The following is a 14,259-nucleotide window of genomic DNA, read 5'->3' as shown; positions in this document are numbered from 1 at the left end:
GAATCTCAACCTGGTACCCGCCTTACCAACAATTAGTTTTATATGATCATTCCACTTCAAATCGTTCCGTACGCATACTCCCAGATATTTTACAGAAGTAACTGCTACCAGTGTTTGTTCCGCTATCATATAATCATACAATAAGGGATCCTTCTTTCTATGTATTCGCAATACATTACATTTGTCTATGTTAAGGGTCAGTTGCCACTCCCTGCACCAAGTGCCTATCCGCTGCAGATCTTCCTGTATTTCGCTACAATTTTCTAATGCAGCAACTTCTCTGTATACTACAGCATCATCCGCGAAAAGCCGCATGGAACTTCCGACACTATCTACTAAGTCATTTATATATATTGTGAAAAGCAATGGTCCCATAACACTCCCCTGTGGCACGCCAGAGGTTACTTTAACGTCTGTAGACGTCTCTCCATTGATAACAACATGCTGTGTTCTGTTTGCTAAAAACTCTTCAATCCAGCCACACAGCTGGTCTGATATTCCGTAGGCTCTTACTTTGTTTATCAGGCGACAGTGCGGAACTGTATCGAACGCCTTCCGGAAGTCAAGAAAAATAGCATCTACCTGGGAGCCTGTATCTAATATTTTCTGGGTCTCATGAACAAATAAGGCGAGTTGGGTCTCACACGATCGCTGTTTCCGGAATCCATGTTGATTCCTACATAGTAGATTCTGGGTTTCCAGAAATGACATGATACGCGAGCAAAAAACATGTTCTAAAATTCTACAAGAGATCGACGTAAGAGATATAGGTCTATAGTTTTGCGCATCTGCTCGACGACCCTTCTTGAAGACTGGGACTATCTGTGCTCTTTTCCAATCATTTGGAACCCTCCGTTCCTCTAGAGACTTGCGGTACACGGCTGTTAGAAGGGGGGCAAGTTCTTTCGCGTACTCTGTGTAGAATCGAATTGGTATCCCGTCAGGTCCAGTGGACTTTCCTCTATTGAGTGATTCCAGTTGCTTTTCTATTCCTTGGACACTTATTTCGATGTCAGCCATTTTTTCGTTTGTGCGAGGATTTAGAGAAGGAACTGCAGTGCGGTCTTCCTCTGTGAAACAGCTTTGGAAAAAGGTGTTTAGTATTTCAGCTTTACGCGTGTCATCCTCTGTTTCAATGCCATCATCATCCCGTAGTGTCTGGATATGCTGTTTCGAGCCACTTACTGATTTAACGTAAGACCAGAACTTCCTAGGATTTTCTGTCAAGTCGGTACATAGAATTTTACTTTCGAATTCAATGAACGCTTCACGCATAGCCCTCCTTACGCTAACTTTGACATCGTTTAGCTTCTGTTTGTCTGAGAGGTTTTGGCTGCGTTTAAACTTGGAGTGGAGCTCTCTTTGCTTTCGCAGTAGTTTCCTAACTTTGTTGTTGTACCACGGTGGGTTTTTCCCGTCCCTCACAGTTTTACTCGGCACGTACCTGTCTAAAACGCATTTTACGATTGCCTTGAACTTTTTCCATAAACACTCAACATTGTCAGTGTCGGAACAGAAATTTTCGTTTTGATCTGTTAGGTAGTCTGAAATCTGCCTTCTATTACTCTTGCTAAACAGATAAAGCTTCCTCCCTTTTTTTATATTCCTATTAACTTCCATATTCAGGGATGCTGCAACGGCCTTATGATCACTGATTCCCTGTTCTGTACATACAGAGTCGAAAAGTTCGGGTCTGTTTGTTATCAGTAGGTCCAATATGTTATCTCCACGAGTCGGTTCTCTGTTTAATTGCTCGAGGTAATTTTCGGATAGTGCACTCAGTATAATGTCACTCGATGCTCTGTCCCTACCACCCATCCTAAACATCTGAGTGTCCCAGTCTATATCTGGTAAATTGAAATCTCCACCTAAGACTATAACATGCTGAGAAAATTTATGTGAAATGTATTCCAAATTTTCTCTCAGTTGTTCTGCCACTAATGCTGCTGAGTCGGGAGGTCGGTAAAAGGAGCCAATTATTAACCTAGTTCGGTTGTTTAGTGTAACCTCCACCCATAATAATTCACAGGAACTATCCACTTCTACTTCACTACAGGATAAACTACTACTAACAGCGATGAACACTCCACCACCGGTTGCATGCAATCTATCCTTTCTAAACACCGTCTGTACCTTTGTAAAAATTTCGGCAGAATTTATCTCTGGCTTAAGCCAGCTTTCCGTACCTATAACGATTTCAGCTTCGGTGCTTTCTATCAGCGCTTGAAGTTCCGGTACTTTACCAACGCAGCTTCGACAGTTGACAATTACAATACCGATTGCTGCTTGGTCCCCGCATGTCCTGACTTTGCCCCGCACCCGTTGAGGCTGTTGCCCTTTCTGTACTTGCCCAAGGCCATCTAACCTAAAAAACCGCCCAGCCCACGCCACACAACCCCTGCTACCCGTGTAGCCGCTTGTTGCTTGTAGTGGACTCCTGACCTATCCAGCGGAACCCGAAACCCCACCACCCTATGGCGCAAGTCGAGGAATCTGCAGCCCACACGGTCGCAGAACCGTCTCAGCCTCTGATTCAGACCCTCCACTCGGCTCTGTACCAAAGGTCCGCAGTCAGTCCTGTCGACGATGCTGCAGATGGTGAGCTCTGCTTTCATCCCGCTAGCGAGACTGGCAGTCTTCACCAAATCAGATAGCCGCCGGAAGCCAGAGAGGATTTCCTCCGATCCATAGCGACACACATCATTGGTGCCGACATGAGCGACCACCTGCAGATGGGTGCACCCTGTACCCTTCATGGCATCCGGAAGGACCCTTTCCACATCTGGAATGACTCCCCCCGGTATGCACACGGAGTGCACATTGGTTTTCTTCCCCTCTCTTGCTGCCATTTCCCTAAGGAGCCCCATTACGCGCCTGACGTTGGAGCTCCCAACTACCATTAAGCCCACCCTCTGCGACTGCCCGGATCTTGCAGACTGAGGGGCAACCTCTGGAACAGGACAAGCAGCCATGTCAGGCCGAAGATCAGTATCAGCCTGAGACAGAGCCTGAAACCGGTTCGTCAGACAAACTGGAGAGGCTTTCCGTTCAGCCCTCCGGAATGTCTTTCGCCCCCTGCCACACCTTGAAACGACCTCCCACTCTACCACAGGTGAGGGATCAGCCTCAATGCGGGCAGTATCCCGGGCAACCACAGTCGTAGTCCGATCAGGGGATGCGTGGGACGAGCTGGCCGTCCCCGACAAACCCCCATCCCGACCCCCACAGTGATGCCCATTGGCAACAGCCTCAAGCTGTGTGACCGAAGCCAACACTGCCTGAAGCTGGGAGCGAAGGGATGCCAACTCAGCCTGCATCCGAACACAGCAGTTGCAGTCCCTATCCATGCTAAAAACTGTTTTGCTAAGAACGTCTGAACTAATCTACAGAGAGCGCAAACAAATCGACAAAATTTAAACGGTTATTAAAATACAAGATTGCCTAGTAAATGCAGTAATGCTGCTACTTGCGCACTGCTGACACTGCTCGGCGGCGGAAGGAGACTAAGCGAAATTACACTATTCAGGTACTAAAACACGATGCTACACTCTCAAATACTATAATACGCCCGAAATTTATGAATTAAACAATGCAAGAACCAAAAACACGCAAAGAAATTAAGAATTAAACTATGTAACAAATGAGTGAGCTAGGAGTATACGACTTGCTGCTCAGCTGCTTATCCAACGGCGGCAGGGAGCATTCTTTGACTAATTGGTTTAATTTTCTCACTAAGTAGTTACAGGCTCCAAAATTCATTTTCAATCCTTTGAATGCTCCAACTTTTTGGAAGAAGTGTCAGAATTTAGACCTTCTCACTGCTTCTGGTGCTAGTACCACTTGCATCATCATTTCAGATTCAACATTTGTTTCATGATCTGCATTTTCTTCCACACTAGGTACATATTTACTTCGGAATACTGCGGACACTTGCTTGAACTTTTTCTGTGCATATTTTCTCTCCCAGTCTCTTCTTCTCCAGTGGGGACTTGCCAAGAGGTACCACACTATCACTTAATGCATCTAAAGCTATTTTTCAGCCTACAGATGTGTCTGACTCATCTGAGGAGCTATGCAGGTTTGTGGTTTCCATTCGTTTCAATGTTGTTGGAACAGCCACAGACCCTGTACCTGAGATAATTTTTTTCTACATTTATCACATATTTTGTAGTTATGTCATGATGACACCGATCATATCAACCATCCACATTTGCACTTAAGCTTTTTCTTGTATCTGTTGGGTCCATGTTCCTTGAATGGATTATAGCCATACATGATCTTCTCAAACTACATCTTCATGGCAGATATGTATAATTTCAACGCACTATGTATTTTGCAGCAACTACCTGTCTACACATAGCAGCCACACTGCAATCCAATATTTGATAGCTTGACACTGGAGTGCCTACATTGTTATCTTACTGTGCACTGTTATAACACCAGCTTTTTAATAATAAACTTGTTTTTTCAGTGCTTTGTGTCATATTGTTGGTATCTGAAAACAATTTATTTTGCATTAATGCAACATGTTGCTGTACCTATTACTATACATCTCCTAATCTCATTGACATCCTAACCTGATTTTTTACTATGTTGTATAGTGCAACAAGAAGAAGCAAATATAACTTTTTCATCAGTTTTGAAGGTGACATGTTTTGTGATATTCAAGGTCAAAAGTCAAGGTCACTGACCTTAATTGTGTACATTCTTTGAATATGACAAAATTGCATACCATTGGAAAGCTAGCTTCAGACCTTTCCAAAATTACATGGTTCACTGTTCTATCTTTATTAGAACAGAAGATACAGCCATTTATGTCAGCAGTATTTGTCAAATTTTCCACACATTTTTAGGACTTCGAGCGGTCATTACTCTTTGTCTTACTTATGTTAAATTCTGTGATTTGGTATTTTTCATTCCCTTGTCATGTGCAATGAACACACCAAATTTTATGAAAATCGAAGAGGGTCAGGTTGAAAATTGTATTTTTCTTTGTCGGTTTGAAATGAACGCCTCTCGTGTGGCCACTTGTGTTTTGTTGTTGTAAGTGGTGCATTTTCTAATACTGCTGCAGTAGTGGGCTAAAGTAAAACTCTTCATTGGATTATCAGTTCTTATCGGTCAACATTCAAAATTTAGCTGAAAATGAAAACGATGAAAGATTCCTGGAATTCTAAAAAATATCTGGGTTTTTCCTGGATGAAAAATTCTCTGTTTTTTCCCAGATTTCCTGGTAGTCCATAAAGATGAACATCAACAAAAGTAAAACAAAGGTGATGGAATATAGTCAAATCAAGTTATGCTGAGGGAATTAGATCAAGAAATGAAATCTTAAAATTAGTTGACAAGTTCTGCTATTTGGGCAGCAAAATAACTGATGATGCCTGAACTAGTGAGGATATAAAATGCAAAATGGCAATAGCAAGAAAGGATTTCTGAAACAGAGGAATGTTTTAACACTGAATATAAATTTAAGTGTTGGGAAGTCTTTTCTGAAGGTATCTGTCTAGGGTGTAGCCTTGTACAAAAGTTAAGACTAGATGAGAATAAAATCTTTTGAAATGTGGTGGTACAGAAGAATGCTGAAGACATGTAACTAATGAGGAGGTACTAAATCAATCTGTTCATAGGACACAACTCGAGGCAGGAATTGTCAAATGGTAATGCAAGGAAGTGTGTGTGTGTGTGTGTGTGTGTGTGTGTGTGTGTGTTGGGGGGGGGGGGGGGGTGTTAAAATTACTGAGGGAGACCAAGGCTGAAATGGCGTAAAGCAGGTCCAAGTGGATGTAGGCTGTAGTTAAAAGGTGCTTGCACAGGACTGACTACTGTGTACAGTTACATCAAACTAGTCTTTGGCAGACTGAAGACCACAACGTTCAGCAATAACAATGAAGCACAGTACTCACCTGGTGGAGGACCAGGAGGCAGCCTTAGGTTGAGCCTCGGGGGCAGGCCCGGTGGTGGGCCAGGTGGTAAGCCGGGGCGGCCAGGAGGTGGACCCGGGGGGAGGCGAATCCCTATAGGTGGCGGCATCCCCGGTCGCAGTGGCGGCGGCCTGAACATCACTGGCAGCATTCCCAGTGGCGGTGGCGGTTGCTGCGCGTTCTCCGACACTGTGGGGGGCGGCACGCTCGTGTCAGTGGCAGCTGTTTCGGGCAGTGCACCTGCACCGGTGACATCGGCCTTTGGTGCACCACTCCCCTGCTTTGAATTTTCTTCTCCTCCATCCTCTGCCTCCAGTACAGATAATCTAGCACTCAGATCAGCAGCACGGTCTTGCTCGCGCTTCCGATGAACTTCTTCCATCTGAAATTGGGATACAATAATGTGTACACGTAAAGTATTTTACACTGTCAATCCTTCTTCACTAAATCATTACGCCAGTGTGAAAGTCATGTGTCCATCCACCTCACCTCCTTAGCAGTGTCAGAAAGTATCACTGCAGCCATGTGCGGATGCATTTGGGTGCCACCATGATTTTGTGTGTGTGTGTGTGTGTGTGTGTGTGTGTGTGTGTGTGTGGTTGAAACCATATTACATGATATTGCATGTAACTTCTTTCACTTTACTGAAAATTTCAAGATCTTGAGCTCATTTGCAACAATATTTTGTCCAAGATGAAATAAAGATAGTTTCAGATTGCATACAAATGCACAATTTCACCCCAGGATGAAATAAAGATTAGCTATGTCTTTCACATTCCATATAAATGCACATGTGCCCCCGTGAGATTGCTTTGTTTTTATTAGTATTATTATTTTTACATTGTCCAACTACACAAAAAAACAATACCATGAAGGATACAAAAGAACTTCTAATCTAAAAACGCAATGATTGCAGAATAGTAAGAACAAAAAATGGTGATAACACGAGGGGCAAAGATAGAAAGTGGACACTAGGCTTGGTTGTTCTGGCTGGAGATGGTACACACCCTTGCCTTCCCCTGACCTTTAAACTGGTTTACCTGTCTTCTTATTTTAGGGCAATATTATACAGTTTAACACAGTTTGTTGGTTGATTTTCGGGAGGGGACCAAACAGAGAGGTCACCGCACCCATTGAATTAGGGAAGGATGGAGAAGAAATTCGGGTGTGCCCTTTTGAAAGGAACCATCCCAGAATTTGTGTGGAGCAATTTTGGGAAATCACGGAAAACCTAAATCAGGAAGGCTGGACATGGATTTGAACCGCCATCCTTCCGAATACGAGTCCAGTGTGCAGCTCAACATGGACTCGGAACCACAGTGCAACCTGGCATGTTTTCCACTTACAGATATTACCAGAGGTGGAAACAAAGATGAACCACAGAACTTTGGATCTGCCCAAATAACAAAAAACTGTGTTACATAACTAAATAACATGATGGAGACAAAAGACTGTATACTGAGAAAAGAGAAAAGTAACAAAGTCCTCTGGAACACAGGGTCCCGGGTTCGATTCCTGGGTTGGAGATTTTCTCTGCCCAGGGACTAGGTGTTTGTGTTGTCCTCATCATTTTCATCATCATTCCGGGGTGGTGACAGGAAGGGCATCTGGCCACCCCTTTAACTAACCATGCCAAACTCACTAATAACCTTGCCGACACTGTGGCCATGCGGGATAAGGCACATGCAGAAGAAGAAGAAGAAGACAAGGAAGTATTGGCAACAAGCACCACTGGTTCAGTAACCACCAGTGAAATACCTTGTTAGTTGTCTGGCAGCTTATGTAGGTAGTTGTCATATAGCATAGGAAACTTTTTGAAAGAGTAAGTATTTGAGTGAAAAATTAATACTGGCCAATGCAGGATATAATTTAAAAACAAAACAAAATATAGTATGAATTCCTCTACAAGGTTCTTAGTGCCTTGCTAAAATAGTCTGACGAATAGGATTAAATACACAAAACTTACAAAGTACATGATACACAAACTCGCAAAGGACTGGTACAATTCAATATGCTGAAACCTACCCAGGAATTTTTCACACAGGAAGAATACACTGAAAGGAATGCAGTGCCAAAATTTAGCTGCCAGGATACTCTGCAAATATTAAAAACAAAAACTGTTAAAGTTACTCATTTCTGTCACATGAAGAACTGCTTATAATAGTGGTTTGTACAACCCCTCCTGCCTAGTGCATGAATTGCTGAATAAGCAGGTTAGCTGTGACAAAGGGATGTAGTGCCACATAGTGTGAAGTCTAAATGCAAACAATGAATTTTAACCGCTTAAACAATCCTAAAAATTTTCCAAACCATTAGTTTTTTTTAATAACTTGCAGTTCATATCGACAGCTATACTATTGGAGAGATGTAATTGTTACACAAGTGACTAGTAGGGATAAGAAAATCAGGGCAGTGCATGACGTTACATTACAGATAACTTTCACCAGTATGGACTTTAATCTGTTGATAGTAAATATTTTATAACAATCCCTGTACTGCAGTTGCTTATGACAATTTTTGAATATTGTATATTTTGCCAACAATGAAACAGTCCTGCAGTCATCACAAAAATGCAAAGTATCAATTGGATGGTATAAACAAACTTTTTCCACATACAAGGCACACTTGACAAAAGAAAAATTGGTGCATTCAGGCACTTTACACTATAGTTCAATTCTTTTATCTTGGCGGCTCGCGCATGCCCACCCAGACGTGGGAGATTGCTGCATTGCCAGTTGCACACAGCGCACGCGCCAAGAGCAGCAGCGCCATAATACAGCATAATTCGCAAGCTTACGTTTAGGGGGGAGCGCGCAGTTCATGAGGTAAAGCCACCACGGCCGCATTAACCCTTTCACTGCTACAAAGACGTGCTCCCTGCATTCCGCGCTGTGCGCGATTTTGTCACTGCACTGCTCGCCTGTGCAGACACATGGTGTTCCGACTGCTTTGACACTCTTATCATTCGCGCCCGGTGTAAATAAAATTTTTATTACAGTCGCGAAAGACGGAATATTTCTCAATATTACATACGACACCTATGTGGTACTTAAATTAAATGAGATATTGTTATACAGTAAATTTTATATGAAATTTAGGTATCTTGTCGACATTTCATTCTCAACATTGTGGCAATTAAAATCGACCATACGGAAAGTATACGCTATGGACTTTTACCTCTGCATCCTCTTCAAAATTTCGTGCAATGGTTTACTACATTTAATGCTGCACAATAACTGCATTGAACATCGAAACAAAATTGTCATTTTTGGGGGAAGGTATCAGTCTAGAAAATGTGTAAAAATCAAATTTTCTGGGCAAATTGTTTTTGTGAAATCGAATGATAATAGTGTCAAATCAGTGGGAACACCATGTGTCTGCACAGGCGAGCAGTGCAGTGATGGCAAAATCGCGCACACCGCGGAATGCGGGGAGCACGTGTCTGCAGCAGCAAAAGGGTTAATGAAGAGACAAAGCACTAGAAATTTCAAAACATTGCATTCAAATGAATAAAATTCGTGAAGTAAGACACTTCGATATTGTTTTTAAATAAAGAAAATATTAAGCATCGCACAAGGTTTGAACTCATAACCTTTCAATTCATAGCCCAATACCTTAACTGTTACACTAACGCAGCTCGTTTGGCAATGTTACTCCATGAGGACTCTAACGCGTTACGCAAAATACTGACAAACACGGTTGGCATGATTATGAATTACTCATGCTTCGTCGAAGTACAATAGGAAATAAACAATTACCACTGTTCTTTATTGCGAAAAACGGTTTGTGAGATTGATACAAACACCTTTCCTTGCTATCGCCTGAATTACGAGGCTTATTGCTTGTTTGGTTTAATTAATTAATAGAATATGAAGCAATTGGTATAAAGAATACTGTTTTCAAACTTTCTATAAAAGAAAGTCTGCTATCAAGACATTGCTTTTGTTCTATTACTTTATTTATGACTGAACATTTCTAAAACTGAAGACACTCGTCTGTGCTCTGCACTGCAGTCGAGATCTGGCAACGTTGTTCTCTGTTCATTGGCTAACTGTGTTTTGTGACGTCGGCCGCCAACATAAATGACGCGCACTCTAATTACTAGTGTTTTATTTAGATAGAACTGAAATGCAGTAAGCAATGGTCATGGCTGTTGTTCCGCATATTGTGCTGCATACCAAGGTATACTTGATCAAATTCGAAAATATGGTGATGCAAACTGAAAGCAGAAATGACTGAAGTTTAACAATACTTGCCCACTGAGTCTTTAGCTGTGGCATATGTGAATAAAATAATCTTGGTTTTCAAACTGAGTCAGTTTGAATAAAAATCTTGAGCTTTCAATGGCTATCTTTACCATTGTTGTCAGAAGTACAAATCACGGACTGCCAGTGTTGTCATGGTTTTCCGCTTACATAGGAACAATTGCAGCATCTGGCACCAACCAGAGAGGGTCGAAACAATGTGTGCAGAAGGTGATTTGGGCAGTCATAGCAGTTATGGCCCACTGCGTGACTGAGCGATGTCAAATGGCACGAGGGGCCCGCGGCACATTTTAACCCTTTAACTGCTCTGGACGTGTTATCCTGCGCATCTTTGTACGTGTCCCTGTGTGCTCTGACCATGTTTACGCATGCCACCAGTCCTTCTACCTGGTACTCTGAATGTGTCTACGCATAGTCACGTTCAGAGTACCAGGTAGAAGGATTGGTGGCACACGTAAACACGGTCAGAGCACACAGGGACAGGAACAAAGGCACGTGCATTAACAACTCCAGAGCAGTTAAAGGATTAAACCACCGCTCCTGCCTCCTTACAAGTGTCAGGCATCCATCTTCGCTCCCTTTCAATATCCAAAGCCTGTCAGGCATCCATCTTCGCTCCCTTTCAATATCCAAAGCCTGTCCCCACGCCTTACTAAATGTGTACCTCTTGTCTCTATGAAAATTGTTGCTCTTTATTTTAATATCAGCCACCACCTCTATAACGCAATATCCCAATATGTTGATACTGAAAGAGAGCACAAAGATGGACGATTGACCCTTACACTGAGACAGGAGTGGCTGTTTCAAATGTGGCACTAGCCCCTTGTGCCACCTGACATCACTCAGTCTCGTGGTGACCTGGAGCTGCTAGTGGCTGCCCAACTCACCTTCCACAACAGAACGTTTTGGCCCTCTCTGATTGGTGCAAGCTGCTCCAATTGTACCTACATAAGCAGAAAACTGAGCCAGCTCTAGCAGTCAGTGGTTTGTACTCCTGACAACGATGGCAGAGATAGCAATCGAAAACTGGTGATTTTTATTCGAATTGACATAGTTTAAAAGTCAAGATTTTTCTTTTAACAGCACTGTTCTGCTGATTAACCTGAAATGACAAAGAGGTATTGGAAATTACGCTGTCTGGCAATTTTCTGAAAAATACTTTGCACTGTTGAAAATTTTTTTCATCGAGAGGCTGAATCACACTATTTGCTGCATATGTGAGATCAGAGTTATATTGCGTCCTCCTCCTAAAGACAGCGGTATCATTATTCTACGCCAAGTGTTCAACAGAAGCAGTGAATTATTTTCTGCAAATGGTAAGAAAACTTTTAGTATGTAACAATAAACATTATTTTCTCCCATTTTTAATTATTAGACTTTTGCAAGTCAACAGTCCTTTTTCTTAATTTTTGGTCCCAGTTTGCCCTGACGTTCCTGAAGACAAAGATTAAACTGCAGAAACAATACCCCTCCGAAACTTATCACTGACATTGTTGTACCGTATTTACCGAAGTATAAGATGACCCTGAATACAAAACACCCCCATCCCTCTTTTCAAAATCTCCTTGAGAAAAAATTATTTTTAACTTACTTTTACTAATCAAAAATGCAAACAGTTTTATTGACTTAGTAACTGCCTAAAAAGTTAACATTATGCCTATTCTAAATTTATGCCATTTACTGTTACATTTTGGTAATACAATGAGAATTAAATAAACCAAATGACACTCTTTACATTAATTTGTAGACTGTTTTCTTTTCCTCCTCCTTGGATTACTAACCTGTCACCTGTGGTCTCACTATATTTAATCATCATCACCCTAATGGTACAGCTGTGGAATCCGTACCTTTGTTGTCACAAATATTTGGCTGTTCAGAAGAATATGTCATGATTTCTAAGGTTATGGTTACAGTGGGACCTGAGAACATGCTGTTTTCTTTCCAGATATCTACTGGATTTTGCTTCTATACTGATGAGAGAGTGTTACAATGTCTGTTGCTTTCAAAGATATTGTCTGCCCATCACTCTCATTATCTGCATAGAATCAGCAGTGAACACAACCCCTTTTATCCTGCCATACAACATGGTGAGTGTCGACAACATTTGCACCACAGAACACTCAGTACGCCACTGGTCCCTATCTGTACTTTTAGTATCTCCTGCATAAATGAAAACTACTATTGAGTTTTTGTTCAATTTTCAAGTCAGTTCAATTCCAGTTACAAACAGATTCAGTCAAACTATAGTTTAAACACAGAACATGTTCCTAAAAAGCCGAAGTATGCAGAACAGATTCCCATGGTTGGCAATATGACAATCTGCTGCCCATACTCTACCGTATTTACTCGAATCTAAGCCGCACCTGAAAAATGAGACTCGAAATAAAGGAAAAAAAAAATTTAACGAATCTAAGCCGCACCTGAAATTTGAGACTCGAAATTCAAGGGGAGAGAAAAGTTTTAGGCCACACCTCCAAATTGAAACAAAGTTGGTCCATTGTAATACGACACACAATTTACGTCGAATGAATGACAATACAGCGACAGTAGTTTGGTTCGAGTCGTAAGCTTAGCAGTTACGCTTTACCAGGTAGCCATTGCTATGCGTCAGGCACTCCGTCCGTATTTATACGAGTACCCTTCCTTTTTCACATGCTCTGTCTGGTTTGAATCGATTGCTTATTTTGCTTTGATTTGATAAGTGCCGTTTTCTTTGTTATAGGTGTTCACGTCATCCTGAGCTGAAAATGCATTACTGTACTGTGTCATGCATTGTTTGTCGCACCCTGATGTGCGTGTTTACGGCCTGTCGCCGCTCGTGGCACGGCTTGCTTTTGTGCGCGCTACCGCCGGAATCGTCTCATTAGCGAAACAATGACAAGAGACTGCTATTTGTTGTTACTTACACTGCTGCTTTCTTTGATAATGATCAACAAGAACCAAATAATAGACTGCGTATGATAGAACATGTTCTGAACGAGAGTTCGGCGAAAATTTTTCTCCGTTTGAAAATCTTTGCGGCCGCCTCTTTAGTACATCAAATTCTGCACAGAAACTAGAGTCATCTTAGATTTAAAAATCTAGTCAGTTGCCGTGCTTCATTTCTGACCGTATCACATTAGGCATAAGAATAATACGAATATAAACATGACACGATACGTATATTCTTCCGCGTTTGCTATTGTCTCACTCTAGTTTCGTAGTTTATTAGGCAGACAGGATTTAAATGAGATAGCAGCAAACGCGAAAGAATACATGGCAAAATGTTTATATTCGATTATTCTTATGGTGAAGAGAATACTGCATGTGATTCACATTTCATCAGGTTCCTATTAGCAACCATCTCTTCTCACAGGTAGGAAAAAATTCAGAACGTAAAGTTGGCCATATTGACAAACATCCTAAACAGTCTTGCTAGACGGATTTTCGTAGTACATTGAAATTTTGCTACATTCGAAGATGAACAATACGAAATTTGTATTTACTTCGTTGGATAATGTATGAAAATGCAGTGGTCGAAACTCGGGGCGGGGAAAAAAAAGCTCGTCTTCCACCTTTCTTTTTTTAATTTATTTACTGACGCAGAGATTTTGGCGAAAGTATTTATCTTTGTGCCTACAAAGCATACCTGTGTAGCGCTACATATATTCGACAGCAGAAGTTATAGTTGTAGCGGCACCTACCAACATTTTTCAGAACTTCGCTTGCTTTGCACTCGATTCTAAGTTGCAGGCAGTTTTTTGGATTACAAAAATCGGAAAAAAAGTGCGGCTTAGATTCGAGTAAATACGGTACTCCTCTCCCTGCACTCATTCTAGTTCTCAGCCATTCTGATTTCATTGTTCTCCTTCACCCTTTCTGCAATATTGCACTTGAGCGCAACTGTGAAACAGTGCCTGCAGTATCATGTGTAACAACAGCTACTAGGACATAAATTAAAGAGTGCAGTCATGAGTCAGTTCGATTCTCAAATTTTCGCTCATCCCGTGATCGTGATCTACTTATATCTGTGGCAAGTCTTGTGTTGTGATTCATTCTCATGATTTCAATTACAATCAGTTTAGTATGAT

The 14,259-nt window shown here is 41.7% G+C and overlaps 1 protein-coding gene across 1 annotated transcript in view; it reads right to left on the bottom strand.

Annotated features, from left to right (window-relative positions):
- The window catches only part of LOC124606906 (WW domain-binding protein 11), a 100,852-nt gene that overhangs the window by 18,286 nt on the left and 68,307 nt on the right, over positions 1 to 14,259 (bottom strand). Inside the window, exon 6 of the mRNA XM_047139009.1 lies at positions 5,907 to 6,306. Coding sequence (XP_046994965.1) covers positions 5,907 to 6,306 — 400 coding nt within the window. The remainder of the gene's footprint in view (positions 1 to 5,906; positions 6,307 to 14,259) is intronic.

Source organism: Schistocerca americana, chromosome 3 (assembly GCF_021461395.2).
Source record: "Schistocerca americana isolate TAMUIC-IGC-003095 chromosome 3, iqSchAmer2.1, whole genome shotgun sequence".
NCBI classification, from domain to species: Eukaryota; Metazoa; Arthropoda; class Insecta; order Orthoptera; family Acrididae; genus Schistocerca; species Schistocerca americana.
This window is presented reverse-complemented; position numbering and strand designations above follow the sequence as displayed.